General features: G+C 51.5%; 1 protein-coding gene across 1 annotated transcript in view; it reads right to left on the minus strand.

Annotated features, from left to right (window-relative positions):
* Positions 1-14,555, minus strand: part of FGD1 (FYVE, RhoGEF and PH domain containing 1) — a 63,192-nt gene that overhangs the window by 21,644 nt on the left and 26,993 nt on the right. The window contains exons 2-3 of the mRNA XM_077329589.1: positions 3,908-4,081; positions 1,473-1,647 (exon numbers count right to left, since the gene is read on the minus strand). Of these exons, the coding sequence (XP_077185704.1) occupies positions 1,473-1,647; positions 3,908-4,081 (349 nt within the window). The remainder of the gene's footprint in view (positions 1-1,472; positions 1,648-3,907; positions 4,082-14,555) is intronic.

The raw sequence follows: 14,555 nt of genomic DNA on the forward strand, positions 1-14,555 counted from the left end.
AGAAACCAACTCTTCTTCAAAAACCAACATCAACCATTTGTTTGGTAAAACATCTGGTTGGCCACTTCCAGATCAACACAACAGCGCAGTTCAAGTTTTCAAATCCTGCAACATGTTAGCTAACGTAAAGAGGGGATGATGTCAGAAGGAAAGTGAACAGTCTGGGTTTACCAATCTGTGAATCATGGCCCCAAAGTGGATCGAGGGCCAGGCACCCCAATAAACATCCTTGCCCTTTCCCTTATTATTTTTTTCTATTAAGGGAACCAAGAGCTCATCATGGAAACAGGATTTTCCATGTCATCTATTAGTTGGCATTTTTTCTTCATTGCATAAGTCAATCAGGGAAAGGGTGTCCTGAGAGTTACTAGAGTGTATTTCTTGCAATATTAGGGGGTATCCGAGAGAGTAATGGAGAAGGAACAGGCAGTCAAAGGAATGTAATTTCCATAGGCTAAGGCCATCTGCATCGGAATGACTCTTGCAGGGGGTTCATAGCCTCAACAAGAGCCTGGGCCTTTTGCACGGTGGCCCCATCCTGGTGGAATATGCTCCCCAAAAAGATCAAGCCCCGAACTGGACTTAAACAGTTCCATAGGACCAGCATAATGGAGCTCTTTCGCCTGGCCTTCAGCTGAACCCCAACAATGGGAGATCTCCCAGCAACCAGATCCATCTCTGCCAGGCAACTCTCTCCAAGCTCATGGTCTCCTCTTCTCCAAAGTGATGATGTTACCGTTCCATATTTCCAAGTTACATTTTGATGCCGATATTAAGACTGTTATGACTGTTTTGATCTGTTTGCACGGTTAAAAAATAGTTTGATGTATGTTTTTCCAACTTTACTGGCTCTGTGTATGTTACTCCATGAGGTCATAGTGAGGGGCAGTATAGAAACTGAATGAATGAATGAATGAATGAATGAATGAATGAATGAATGAATGAATGAATGAATGAATGAATGAATGAATGGATGGTGGGGGCAGCGGCACCCTTTGTGCAATGTAGACTGCTTGGTTTCTCAGAAACTCAGTGGTTAGCCACTGTACGAAATGAACTACTGAACCAGGTAACCAGGTGAATGCCAAGGTCCACTGTGCACCGAAAGACCTTGGAGGGGCCAGCATACCGAGTAAATCTCGACATACGGGTCACCATACCGAAAAAATTGGGAACTTGTAGCTCTAGAGCTCCATAGCCTGACAATGCCCATTACAATAAGGGCAGCTATGCCCACAGAACAGGAAGCACTGCTCTCTGTAGTCATGGCGATGAGCTGGAATTCCAGGGGAATCCCAGGTTCCGCCTGGAGGTTGGCAGGGTGCCTGTGGGCCAGTCACAGTTCTCTTGGAATCCCTCTCAGCCCAACCTACCTCACAAGGAGCCTGTTGTGGGGAGAGGAAGTGAAGGAGATTGTGAGCCACTTTGAGACTCAAGGTAGAGAAAAACGGGGCAGAAAACCCAATGCTCACCTCTCAAACTTCTCGATGAGGGAAGACACAGCAGACAACGGCCCGGCTCCATCCTTGGGCTGGGGGCTGCGGCTCAGGCGGGGGTCGGCTGGGAGCGGCCGTGACGGGGGCGGAGGGATGGATTCGGGGAGCCGTGGCGGTTGGATACCCTGCAGATGGGCTGGCTTGGGAGGGACTGTAAAGGAGGACAAGAAATGAGGGTATGTTGCACAGACACAAAATTATGCATGTAGGATCTCCCTTCTACCAATCAGGAGTCCTCTACCACAGTTCTGAGCACTCATTGGAGGGAAAACCACGTAAGCTAGTGGAAGACTTCAGGTTGCACAACAGAATTCAGTGACACATGCTACAGTGTCTCACATGACTCTGCAAACCCAAGAGAAGGACTTTTCAGATATGGAACTCCCTGCCAAGGAATATTCACATGAACACACATGAAGCTACCTTATACTGGATCCGATCTTTGGTCCAGCAAGGTCAGTCTTGTCTACTCAGACTTGCAGCAGGTCTCCAGGTCTCAGGTCTCTCCCAAAGATTGAACCTGGGACCTTCTGCCACTGAGCCAGGGTCTCAGGCCAAGGTCTTTCCCATCCCCTCCTGCCTGGTCCTTCTAACTGGAGATGCCGAGGATTGAACTTGGGACCTTCTGCCTGCCAAGCAGAGGCTCTGCCTCTGAGCCGGGGTCTCAGGCCAAGGTCTTTCCCATCCTCTCCTGCCTGGTCCTTCTAACTGGAGATGCCGGGGATTGAACCTGGGACCTTTTGCCTGCCAAGCAGAGGCTCTGCCACTGAGCCAGGGTCTCAAGCCAAGGTCTTTCCATCCCCTCCTGCCTGGTCCTTCTAACTGGAGATGCCGGGGATTGAACTTGGGACCTTCTGCCTGCCAAGCAGAGGCTCTGCCTCTGAGCCAGGGTCTCAGTCAAGGTCTTTCCCATCCCCTCCTGCCTGGTCCTTCTAACTGGAGATGCCGGGGATTGAACCTGGGACCTTTTGCCTGCCAAGCAGAGGCTCTGCCACTAAGCCAGGGTCTCAGGCCAAGGTCTTTCCCATCCCCTCCTGCCTGGTCCTTCTAACTGGAGATGCCGGGGATTGAACTTGGGACCTTCTGCCTGCCAAGCAGAGGCTCTGCCTCTGAGCCAGGGTCTCAGGCCAAGGTCTTTCCCATCCCCTCCTGCCTGGTCCTTTTAACTGGAGATGCCGGGGATTGAACCTGGGACCTTCTGCCTGCCAAGCAGGGGCTCTGCCTCTGAGCCAGGGTCTCAGTCAAGGTCTTTCCCATCCCCTCCTGCCTGGTCCTTTTAACTGGAGATGCTGGGGATTGAACCTGGGACCTTCTACCTGCCAAGCAGGGGCTCTGCCTCTGAGCCAGGGTCTCAGTCAAGGTCTTTCCCATCCCCTCCTGCCTGGTCCTTTTAACTGGAGATGCCGGGGATTGAACCTGGGACCTCCTGCCTGCCAAGCAGATGTTTGGCCACTGAGCCACAGCCCCTCTCTCCCCTCCCACTACCGTCTTCCACCAGTGAGTGAAGACTTTTTTCTGCTTTGTCCAGAGTTTCCTCAAGGGATCCCTCCTTCCTGCCTCATGTTTTTCATTTCCTGTGTTTCATGTATGTGTTTTTAAGGCTTATTTTGTAATTGGCCGCATGGTTTGTTTTGATTACGCTGTTTTCACTTGTTAGCCACCTCGGTGGCTTGAATTAAGCAGAAAGGTGGGTGGTAAAGGCTGTAAATAAATGAACCAATGGAAAAGCCCACTGTGGTTTGGGGGAAAAACAAGCCCTCTCCCAAAGCGACCATTCTGCTCTTCTCCATTTCTCTTTGTGACACTCTTCCTTACATTTCTAGACTGGTTTTCTCCCATAATAGCCCCAGCACAACTGCTTGTTCTGGGCTTTTAAAATCCTCCATGACCTCGTTCCCCCTTCCTTATTTATCTAATGTCTATTCAGATTTATATGCTGCCCTATGAAAAAGCATAAGGTTGACTCAGCCTTCCATCCTTCCGAGGTCGGTAAAATGAGTCCCCAGCTTGGAGTAAAACGGTAATGACTGGGGAAGGCACTGGCAAACCACCCCGTATTGAGTCTGCCATGAAAACGCTGGAGGGCGTCACCCCAAGGGTCAGACATGAAGAAGAAGAAGAAGAAGAAGAAGAAGAAGAGTTGGTTCTTATATGCCGCTTTTCCCTACCCGAAGGAGGCTCAAAGCGGCTTACAGTCGCCTTCCCATTCCTCTCCCCACAACAGACATCTGCACATAGACCGGTGCTTGCACAGGGGATACCTTTACCTATGAAAATGCAAATTTTATTTTCACTTTTAAAAAAATTCAGATACATAAATAACACCCATAAGTCATTATTCCTGCCGGGTTCCACAAGTGACTAGTCCTCAAGCTGCTAGTCCTCAGGGACACACAGAAACCCATGTGTACCTTGCGGTTTTGGTCCTGGGGGTCGTTTCAGTGGCCGGAATTTAGCGGTTTCCCCTTCGTTGCTCTCGGGGCCTGGGTCCGAGATGAGCCGCTGGGGGACTTCCGGAGGGCGGGGCTCAGGAGCAGGTTCCAACGAGAGGCTTTTAACCAGGAGCCGGGGGGCTTGAGCAGAGCCTGGGAGGAAGACAGATTGAGAAAGGAGAGATTGGTCAGTTGTTCAAGGACTCCCAGTCCAGCTGCAAAGGATCACTGTAGCACACCAAGTACACGATATCTAACAATGAAGAAGGGTTGCTTATACCAGTTTGGTGTCGTGGTTAGGAGTGCCGACTTCTAAGCTGGCATGCCGGGTTTGATTCTGCGCTCCCCCACATGCAGCCAGCTTCTTCTATATGCTGCTTTTCTCTACCTGAAGGTGTCTCAAAGTGGCTTACATTCGCCTTCTCTTTCCTCTCCCCACAACAGACCCCCTGTGAGGTGGGTGAGGCTGAGAGAGCCCTGATATCACTGAAGAAGAAGAAGAGTTGGTTCTTATATGCTGCTTTTCTCTACCTGAAGGAGTCTCAAAGCGGCTTCCAGTCGCCTTCCCTTTCCTCTCCCCACAACAGACCCCCTGTGAGGGAGGGGAGGCTGAGAGAGCCCTGAGATTACTGAAGAAGAAGAAGAGTTGGTTCTTATATGCTGTTTTTCTCTACCCGAAGGAGGCTCAAATTGATTTACAGTCGCCTTCCCTTTCCTCTCCCCACAACAGACCCCCTGTGAGGTGGATGAGGCTGAGAGAGCCCTGATATTCCTGCTTGGTCAGAACAGCTTTCTCAGTGCTGTGGCTGCATGTGGGGGAGCGGGAAATCAAATCCGGCTCGCCAGATTAGAAGTCTGCACTCCTAACCACGACACCAAGTTGGCTCTATGTGCAGATACAGCACAGAAGAGCTGGAGGCATCGTTCTCTTTGTTACATATCCGAGGAAGAGAGCGGTGACTCTCAAAAGCTTACGCTCCGAAAATCTTGTTGGTTTTTAAAGTGGCACTGAATTCGAATTTAGGTCTTCCACTGCAGCCAACATGGCTCCCCTCTGCACCTAACTTTATTACTGCGGGAACCCTCCTTGAGACCAGATTCAAAGCAAGGCAGGCTAAAAAAAACCCACTCTAAATAAAAGAACGCACTACATAAAATGCAATTAGCAAAATTAAATTACAAAACCACCCTATAAAGACACAGGAAATCGCATCAAAAATCACATTAGCAGTAAACACGTAAATAAAAGGAATGAATACAACAGTTCAAAATTCAATTAAATGGGGGAGGAGATTTGCAGGGATGTTTTAACGGTCCGGTTTACCAGGAGCTGCAAGGGTGGATGAATTCTCTGAGTGACTTATTTGTTTTTACTGAAAATGCCAAACCAGTACGTTGTTCGAACAGATTTCCCCTTGGAGGAGGAAGCACTGCGGTGGAATATTGTTTCTTGCTATTGACTTACTAAAATATTAACACTGCGCCTTTCGCATGGCTCACGGTAGCAAATGAATCCATATTTTTTAAAACTACCCCCCCCCCAAAAAAAATAATACTCTTTCTAAAAAATAGTTTGCGGCTGAGACCAACGTTCCATCTAGGTCAGCCTTGCTCAACTTTATTACCGTTAAGAAACCCTGAAACATTCTTCAAGATTCGAGAGACCCCGGAAGTGGGGTGATGGTTGGGAAGCATGGCTGTGGACACGCCCACCTGGGGGGCCCACCCCATCCCACCCCCCTCCAAGCCCCTCATAGGCTACTGGGGGGTCGACATGACTACGTATGGTCATGTCACCCAATGCATTTGTAACAATTTTTATTTAATTAACTCCCAACCGTGGTTTACACCAGGGGTCATTAACCCCCGGTCTGCGGCCCAATACCGGGCCACAAAGGCCTCAGTACTGGGCCGCCACCAGCCGCGCCTGCCTCCCCCCCCCCCCGGCAGCAAGAAGCTCGCCAGGCCGTGAGCGAAGCCACCGCCAAAGCTGGGGTGGGGGAGAGGCAGGCACGGCTGCCGGCACGCCAACGGACGCAAATGCGCATGTGTGGAGCTGCCGTGCATGCACGTTTGTGTCCCTGCTGGTGCAAAACCGCATGTGTGGCAAGTATGCGCATGCGCGTTAGCAGAGTTGCCACGCATGTTTGTTAGCACGCAGCTGCAGTGCATGCGCGGCGCCCGGGCTGCCGGCTCTCCCCCCACCCCCGGGGGCAGTCCTCAATTGCAAAAAGTTTAGGGAACGCTGGTCTACACCATAATCTCCTGCTCTCATGGCCTGGTGGGAAGGAAGGTTTGGGTGAAGGCATTCCTTGAGGGTTCCTGGGCCCCAATAGTAAATTCCACAACCAACACCCCAAATCGAGCTGTTTCTCAAGGGGAGAACCAGTGCTATCAATGTCCTGACACACTCTGGCCTGATCCAATTTATACTCCCAATTTATGCTTTGGTGGGTGGATTCTGGCCTTGGACCCCACGGAGGGTCAGGGATGCCAGCCTCCAGGTGGGGCCTGGGGATCCCCTGGAATTCCAGCTCCTCTCCAGACTGCAGAGATCAGTTCCCCTGGAGGAAAGGGCTGCTTGGGAGGGGGGACTCTGTGGCCTTGGACCCCACTGAGGGTCAGGGATGCCAGCCTCCAGGTGGGGCCTGGGGATCCCCTGGAATTCCAGCTCCTCTCCAGACTGCAGAGATCAGTTCCCCTGTAGAAAAGGGCTGCTTGGGAGGGGAGACCCTGTGGCCTTGGACCCCACGGAGGGTCAGGGATGCCAGCCTCCAGGTGGGGCCTGGGGATCCCCTGGAATTCCAGCTCCTCTCCAGACTGCAGAGATCAGTTCCCCTGGAGGAAAGGGCCGCTTGGGAGGGGGGACTCTGTGGCCTTGGACCCCACGGAGGGACAGGGATGCCAGCCTCCAGGTGGGGCCTGGGGATCCCCTGGAATTCCAGCTCCTATCCAGACTGCAGAGATCAGTTCCCCTGGAGGAAAGGGCCGCTTGGGAGGGGGGACTCTGTGACCTTGGACCCCACTGAAAGTCAGGGATGCCAGCCTCCAGGTGGGGCCTGGAGATCTCCTGGAATTCCAGCTCCTCTCCAGACTGCAGAGATCAGTTCCCCTGGAGGAAAGGGCTGCTTGGGAGGGGGGACTCTGTGGCCTTGGACCCCACTGAGGGTCAGGGATGCCAGCTTCCAGGTGGGGCCTGGGGATCCCCTGGAATTCCAGCTCCTCTCCAGACTGCAGAGATCAGATCAGGAAGTGGGGAATCAAACCCGGTTTGCCAGATTAGAAGTCGGCACTCCTAACCACTACACCAAACTGGCTCTCCAGTGATGGCTACGCATCACAATACCTTGCAATACCTCGGAAGAATATACCCCCTACTTTCATGGTTTCCTTGACATCTCTATACATAAAACAGGCTGGAAATTTAACTGTGAAATCCTGAAGAGATGTGCACCCTCCCTTCCAAGCCTGTTGACCCCAGGGCGCTTAAAAGGGTGCAGCTCCTTCGGATGCCCCTGCTAATCTCTAATAAAACATTCAGGAAGCCAATTCTATGAGGGCCCAGGGCACACGGACCACGCCCGTCACATGGCTAAAGAAAACAGAGAAAGAATAGAACCACAACATTCTAAAAAAGCCGAAGAATGAAATCACGGCAAGCGACGAGGCCGTGAAAACAAATTTCGAAAAGGGTTTTACAAACACGATGAGGAAATCTTCGCGCTTGCTGGTTTCTAGCCCTTGAGTTGCAACACGATCCATTTCCCTATTTTTGCGGTTAAGACGACAAACATATTTAGCAGAAAAGGGGAGAATCGCTCGTGATGTTTTCCTTTATTTTTGATCCGGTGAGACGCCGGCCACGGCCCTGCATGGCACACCTCGTGACCACACAAGGAACCAACCACGCAGGAACCAACTCCGGAGTAAGTTATTGGCATCTAAACAGCAACCGGAAAGAGGCATTTAGGGACAGATCTCTTGGAAGGAGAACACGGCAGTAGCCCCAGGCATGGGGGAAAGGTGGAATATTTACAATAAATAAATCAAACCAGGGGTTCATCTGGTCCTGCATCTGGTTTCACACAGTGGCCAAGCAGATGTCCCGAAGGGCCAGCAGAGAGGCTGAGGCCTGCTCCTGATGTAGCCGCCTCCTTGGTAACGTTCCCCCCACACTACATGGTTTAGGACAGTCTTCTCCTTCCTAGAACAGAAGATGGCATTATGCCAGGGATGCCAGCCTCCAAGGTGGACCTGGGGATCCCCTGAAGTTAGTTCATCTCCAGTTCCCCTGGAGAAAATGGAAGCGCTGGGGGATAGATGGACTCTGTGGCCTTGGACCCCACTGAGGGTCAGGGATGCCAGCCTCCAAGGTGGACCTGGGGATCCCCTGAAGTTAGTTCATCTCCAGTTCCCCTGGAGAAAATGGAAGCGCTGGGGGATAGATGGACTCTGTGGCCTTGGACCCCACTGAGGGTCAGGGATGCCAGCCTCCAGGTGGGGCCTGGGGATCCCCTGGAATTCCAGCTCCTCTCCAGACTACAGAGATCAGTTCCCCTGGAGAAAAGGGCTGCTTGGGAGGGGGACTCTGTGGCCTTGGGCCCCACTGAGGGTCAGGGATGCCAGCCTCCAGGTGGGGCCTGGGGATCCCCTGGAATTCCAGCTCCTCTCCAGACTGCAGAGATCAGTTCCCCTGGAGAAAAGGGCTGCTTGGGAGGGGGACTCTGTGGCCTTGGACCCCACTGAGGGTCAGGGATGCCAGCCTCCAGGTGGGGCCTGGGGATCCCCTGGAATTCCAGCTCCTCTCCAGACTGCAGAGGTCAGTTCCCCTGGAGGAAAGGGCTGCTTGGGAGGGGGGACTCTGTGGCCTTGGACCCCACTGAGGGTCAGGGATGCCAGCCTCCAGGTGGGGCCTGGAGATCCCCAGAATGACAGCTCCACTCCAGACTGCAGAGATCAGTTCCCCTGGATGAAAGGGCTGCTTGGGAGGGGGGACTCTGTGGCCTTGGACCCCACTGAGGGTCAGGGATGCCAGCCTCCAGGTGGGGCCTGGGGATCCCCAGAATGACAGCTCCTCTCCAGACTGTAGAGATCAGTTCCCCTGGAGGAAAGGGCTGCTTGGGAGGGGGGGACTCTGTGGCCTTGGACCCCACTGAGGGTCAGGGATGCCAGCCTCCAGGTGGGGCCTGGGGATCCCCTGGAATTCCAGCTCCTCTCCAGACTGCAGAGCTCAGTTCCCCTGGAGGAAAGGGCTGCTTGGGAGGGGGACTCTGTGGCCTTGGGCCCCACTGAGGGTCAGGGATGCCAGCCTCCAGGTGGGGCCTGGGGATCCCCTGGAATTCCAGCTCCTCTCCAGACTGCAGAGATCAGTTCCCCTGGATGAAAGGGCTGCTTGGGAGGGGGGCCTCTGTGGCTTTGGACCCCACTGAGGGTCAGGGATGCTAGCCTCCAGGTGGGCCCTGGGTATCCCCTGAAATTACAACTCATCTCCAGATTGCAGAGATAATTTCTCATGGATAAAGTAGCTGCTTTGGAGGGGATATTCTCTGGCATGTTCCCCCACCCAAGTCCCTGTCCTTCTCTGGCTCCATCCCAAAAATCTCCCAACCTGGATCTAGTAACCCCCCCCTCACCCCCCCCACACACACACCAATGGCCAGGGGGTGGGTGGGAACAAACAAACCTCCATTACAGAATCTCTTGGCCGAGAACAACTAATCCCTGCGATTCTGTCAATATGAAAACAACGCATTGGGATAAAGACGGCAAAGCGCACACACACACACACGCAGAAGACACACGCCACCGTTCTTGTTTCCTTAAGCCGTACATGTGTTCGACAGATATCTGCTGGTAATGTACAGGGATTAGTCATTGCCATCTATGGTAAACGCTTACCGAAGAAAACCTCTGTTTACACAGTGGCCCTCCTTCCCTGAACAAAATGGAGCTGGCACACACGTACAGCGCCTCCCATGAGGGACTCGGGCCTCTGCTGAAGCACTGAGTCACACCCAACCCGCACACAAACGCACAACCGGGCTTCGTATCTTAAGGAAGGTATTGATCATTCAGAGCAGACAGCTGCGGAGGCAGCAAGAAAACGGCTTTTATTTTCCAACACAAGGCGCATCAGGCCAACAAGGGGGGATCTAAAAGATTACACTGACCAAGGCCGGGCGAGAGATGTACCATGATAGCCACCCACGAATACATGCGAAGCCTCAGGGCCAAAACAGGGTGCCGTTGACACAAGGAAGAGGAAGGAGGGCCTGTGCATCGTGCTGTGCTTCGTTCCTAAGCCGTAGTGAGAGAAGAGCTGTGCAAATTGCCAAGGAAAGAGAAATCTGAACTAGAAGAATCATAGAATCACAGAATCATAGAGTTGGAAGGGGCCACACAGGCCATCTAGTCCAACCCCCTGCTCAACGCAGAATCAGGCCAAAGCATCCTAAAGCATCCAAGAAAAGTGTGTATCCAACCTTTGCTTGAAGACTGCCAGTGAGGGGGAGCTCACCACCTCCTTAGGCAGCCTATTCCACTGCTGAACTACTCTGACTGTGAAAAACTTTTTCCTGATATCTAGCCTATATCGTTGTACTTGTAGTTTAAACCCATTACTGCGCGTCCTTTCCTCTGCAGCCAACGGGAACAGCATCCTGCCCTCCTCCAAATGACAACCTTTCAAATACTTAAAGAGGGCTATCATGTCCCCTCTCAACCTCCTTTTCTCCAGGCTGAACATTCCCAAGTCCCTCAACTGGCTTAACCCCCTCAATTTTTTGCTAGGAGCATCTAAAGTTCTCAACCTTCCTAATGCCGCAAACCCTTTAATATAGTTCCTCATGTTGGAGTGACCCCCAACCGTAAAATTATGCGCAAAAAATTCTTGCGCAAGATACAACCTAGGCAGAGAGGGGTTGAAACAGAAGCCGGTAGGTGTGCAGAAGGCGCATCCAGGTGCAGGCGGTGTGTTTGCCCAGCTTTCCTGGAATGCTCATCCCAGTGCGTGAGCCCACCCCCAGCGACTCATCCGCTCATGTCTCGGCCTGCCGTTGGAACAAGCCCCGGTTCATGCAGCTGGCTGCTTTTTATTTGACTCCCCCTCAATGGAACAAATATTAAACCAAGAGCCTGCATGAACACAAATTCTTCAGAAAAGCAAGAATTCTCCAAGACATTATCTGGACTTTCCGCTGATGTCCAGAAATGCAAGGCATAATGAGGATTGAAGCCTAAATTGAAGCATTTCTTCACCTACACGTGGAATTCACTGCCGCAGGAATTGCTGGCAGCTACAAGATTCGGCAACCTCAGGAGGGGACTGGGTAAACATCTGGATCAGAGGTCCTGCAGTGGCTCTTAGCCACAAGGGAGAGATGAGACACTCTGCCTGGAGCAGGGATGCTCTGTACTCTTGGCCCCTGAGAGGCAACATCAGGAGGGCTTTGAGAGTTCTGGCCCTGCTGGGGGACCTCCTGATGGCCCCTGGGGTTCGGCCACTGTGAGACACAGAGTGCAGGACTGGAGGGGACGTTGGCCTGATCCAACAGGGCTTCTCGCATGTTCTGAAATAATGGGGCAGGGACTGATTATTGTTCAACTACAGTAGAGGTGGCCAAACGATGGCTCTCCAGATGTCCATGGACTACAATGACCATGAGCCCCTGTGGTCTCACAGGGGCTCATGGTCATTGTAGTCCATGGACATCTGGAGAGCCATCGTTTGGCCACCCCTGACCTATAGAAATCAAAAACAACTAGATTCAGTAGGCAATCATTACTCTGATCTCTGGATACACACCAGTGTTGTACAGCCTTATTTGGGGGGTGGGGCACATATTAGAAGCTTTAAGGCCTGATTCTTTCCGACAATGAGAAGGCTTCCACCTTTTCCTGGTCCAGTGGTCGGAAAAGAAGCCCTGGAACCCGTTTCTAGACTCAGTTACAGAATGTGTAAAACAAGTGCCTCTCTTTCACCGCAACATATCTGAACATGCAAAGCTTCTTATGCAGAGTCAGACCAACTGGCCTCTTAAGCTCATGGCTATCTATGCTGACAGAAGTTCTTGAAGGACTTTCTCAAAGTCTTCCTCAGATTCTGCTACCCAAGACCCTTTGCCTAGTCATGCTAGGGATGGAACTTCGGACCTTCCACAAGTGCCCTACTGAGTCACAGCCCCCTCCCTTTGCAGATACTTTTGGATGGGTGGCCATGCTGGTCTGCAGGAGAAGAACAAAGTTCAAGTCCACTAGCATCTTAGAGCCTAACAAAAAATTTGGGGGGTTAAGCCAGTCAACCTCAACCAGGGTTACCAGGAATCCTAGGGTTACTCCAAAGCCCTAGAGGGATTACTCTAGTTGGGAAAGATTTATTTATTTATATAAATATATAATGTTGATTATATATAATCACTAGGATTGCCAACCTCTTGGTGGTGCCTGGAGATCTCCAAAAGTTATAAGTATTTCCTCTGAGGAGAACTGCAGCTTTGCATGGTGGACTTTATGACAGGCGAGGATGAATACGTCCTTGTTTTGCTCAGGCAAGGCACTGCACATACAAAAATGAAACTAACTTCTTATTCGACAAGCATTTTATGAGCGATGCCATGCACACTGTAAACATGTGGCTTCCACAGGTGCGGCAGAGAGGCGTGGCCAGCTGACATCGCTTCCGGGGTTACTCAAAGCCTGAAGAATATTTCAGGGGTTACTCCAGGGTCAAAAGGTTGAGAAAGACTAGTTCAAGCTTTTGAGAGCCCAAGCTCTCAAATCACATACTATCCAGCTTTGGTGTAGTAGTTAGGAGCACAAACTTCTAATCTGGTGAGCTAGGTTTGATTCCTCGCTTCTCCTCCACACGCAGCCAGCTGGGTGACCTTGGGCTCGTCACAGAACTGATAAAGCTGTTCTGACCGAGCAGTAATATCAGGGGTCTCTCAGCCTCACCCACCTCACAGGGTGTCTGTTGTGGGGAGAGGAAAGGAAAGGCAACTGTAAGCCACTTTGAGACTCCTTTGGGTAGAGAAAAGCAGCATATAAGACCCCACCTCTTCTTTTAGCACTGAGGGATCTGCATTTCTAGTGGTACCTGATGAAGGGAGGCTGATCCTCAAAAGTTTATACGTGGAGTTCATGCCAGTCTTTAAAGATGCTGCTGGATTCGAGTGTTGCTCTCCTTTTACTGAGCCACTGCGACAGAGCAAGCACCCTCTCCCTCAGAAGTAACCACAGACAACACAGAGTGTGAATGCCCAAAATTATAGGAAAATAGTACATGACGTTTTTAGTTTACATCACAAACTTACACAGGCATATATTATTATTATTATTATTATTATTATTATTATTATCCGCCACTCCCAAGACAGTGCATGGCCCATAAGCTTCTAGTCCCAATGCCAAAAAAAATAAGCTATTTGTGACTAAGTCCCATCGAAAGCACGGAGGTTTAGAGCAGGGGTAGTCAAACTGCGGCCCTCCAGATGTCCATGGACTACAATTCCCAGGAGCCCCTGCCAGCGAATGCTGGCAGGGGCTCCTGGGAATTGTAGTCCATGGACATCTGGAGGGCCGCAGTTTGACTACCCCTGGTTTAGAGAAATCCAAAACCAAACCAGCAGGAGGCTGCAGGCTGCTGTAAAGATCCAGGGGCTCAGAGGTCTGTGTTTAACAAGATTATGAGCCCTGGTTCCCAGCAGAGATGCTACTGGACTCTGGCTCTAGCACCATAAAGCAGGGGTAGTCAACCTGTGGTCCTCCAGATGTTAATTGACTCCAATTCCCATGAGCCCCTGCCAGCGAATGCTGACAGGGGCTCATGGGAACTGTAGTCCATGGACATCTGGAGGACCACAGGTTGACTAGTAATGCTACAGAGGGAATAACAGAATTGACCTTCTGGGTCATCTAGTCCAGGGGTAGTCAACTTGTGGTCCTCCAGATGTCCATGGACTACATTTCCCATGAGGCCCTGCCAGTGTTTGCTGGCAGGGGCTCATGGGAATGGTAGTCCATGGACATCTGGAGGACCACAGGTTGACTACCCCTGCCTTAAAGACTAACAAGATTCGTGGCAGGAGAGGACCTCCTGTGATTCACAAAAGCTCATACCCCGCAAGTGACTCACAAAAGGTCATACGGTGCAACAATTTTAGTTAGTCTTTAAGGGTGCAGGCCGGTTGCACCCAAGAAATCAGGAGGAGACTGAAACCGAGGAGGGTGGCCACAAAGGAGCTAGAGGAGATCTTTAAGTCTTGGGCAACCAACCCCAAGATGATTCATGCCATTACTCTGTACGCCTGCGGAAGCCGGGCAATGAAGAAAAGCTGATGGGAGGAAAGTGGATTCCTTTGAAATGTGGTGTCGGAGGAGGGTTTTGCGGTCACCGTGGACGGCCCAAAAGACAGATCAGTGGGTTCTAGATCAAATCAACCCCGAACTCTCCCTAGAACAGGGGTGGCCCAACCGTGGCTCCCCAGATGTCACAGTTCTCACAGAGCCACAGTTTTGCCACCCCTGATCTAGAAGCTAAAACATGACTTGACTGAGGCTGTTGTATTTTGATCACACTCCGAGAAGACAAAGAGTCCCTGGAAAGGACAATAATGCCAGGAAAAGTTGT

This window comes from Paroedura picta, chromosome 3 (genome assembly GCF_049243985.1).
Source record: "Paroedura picta isolate Pp20150507F chromosome 3, Ppicta_v3.0, whole genome shotgun sequence".
NCBI lineage: Eukaryota > Metazoa > Chordata > Lepidosauria > Squamata > Gekkonidae > Paroedura > Paroedura picta.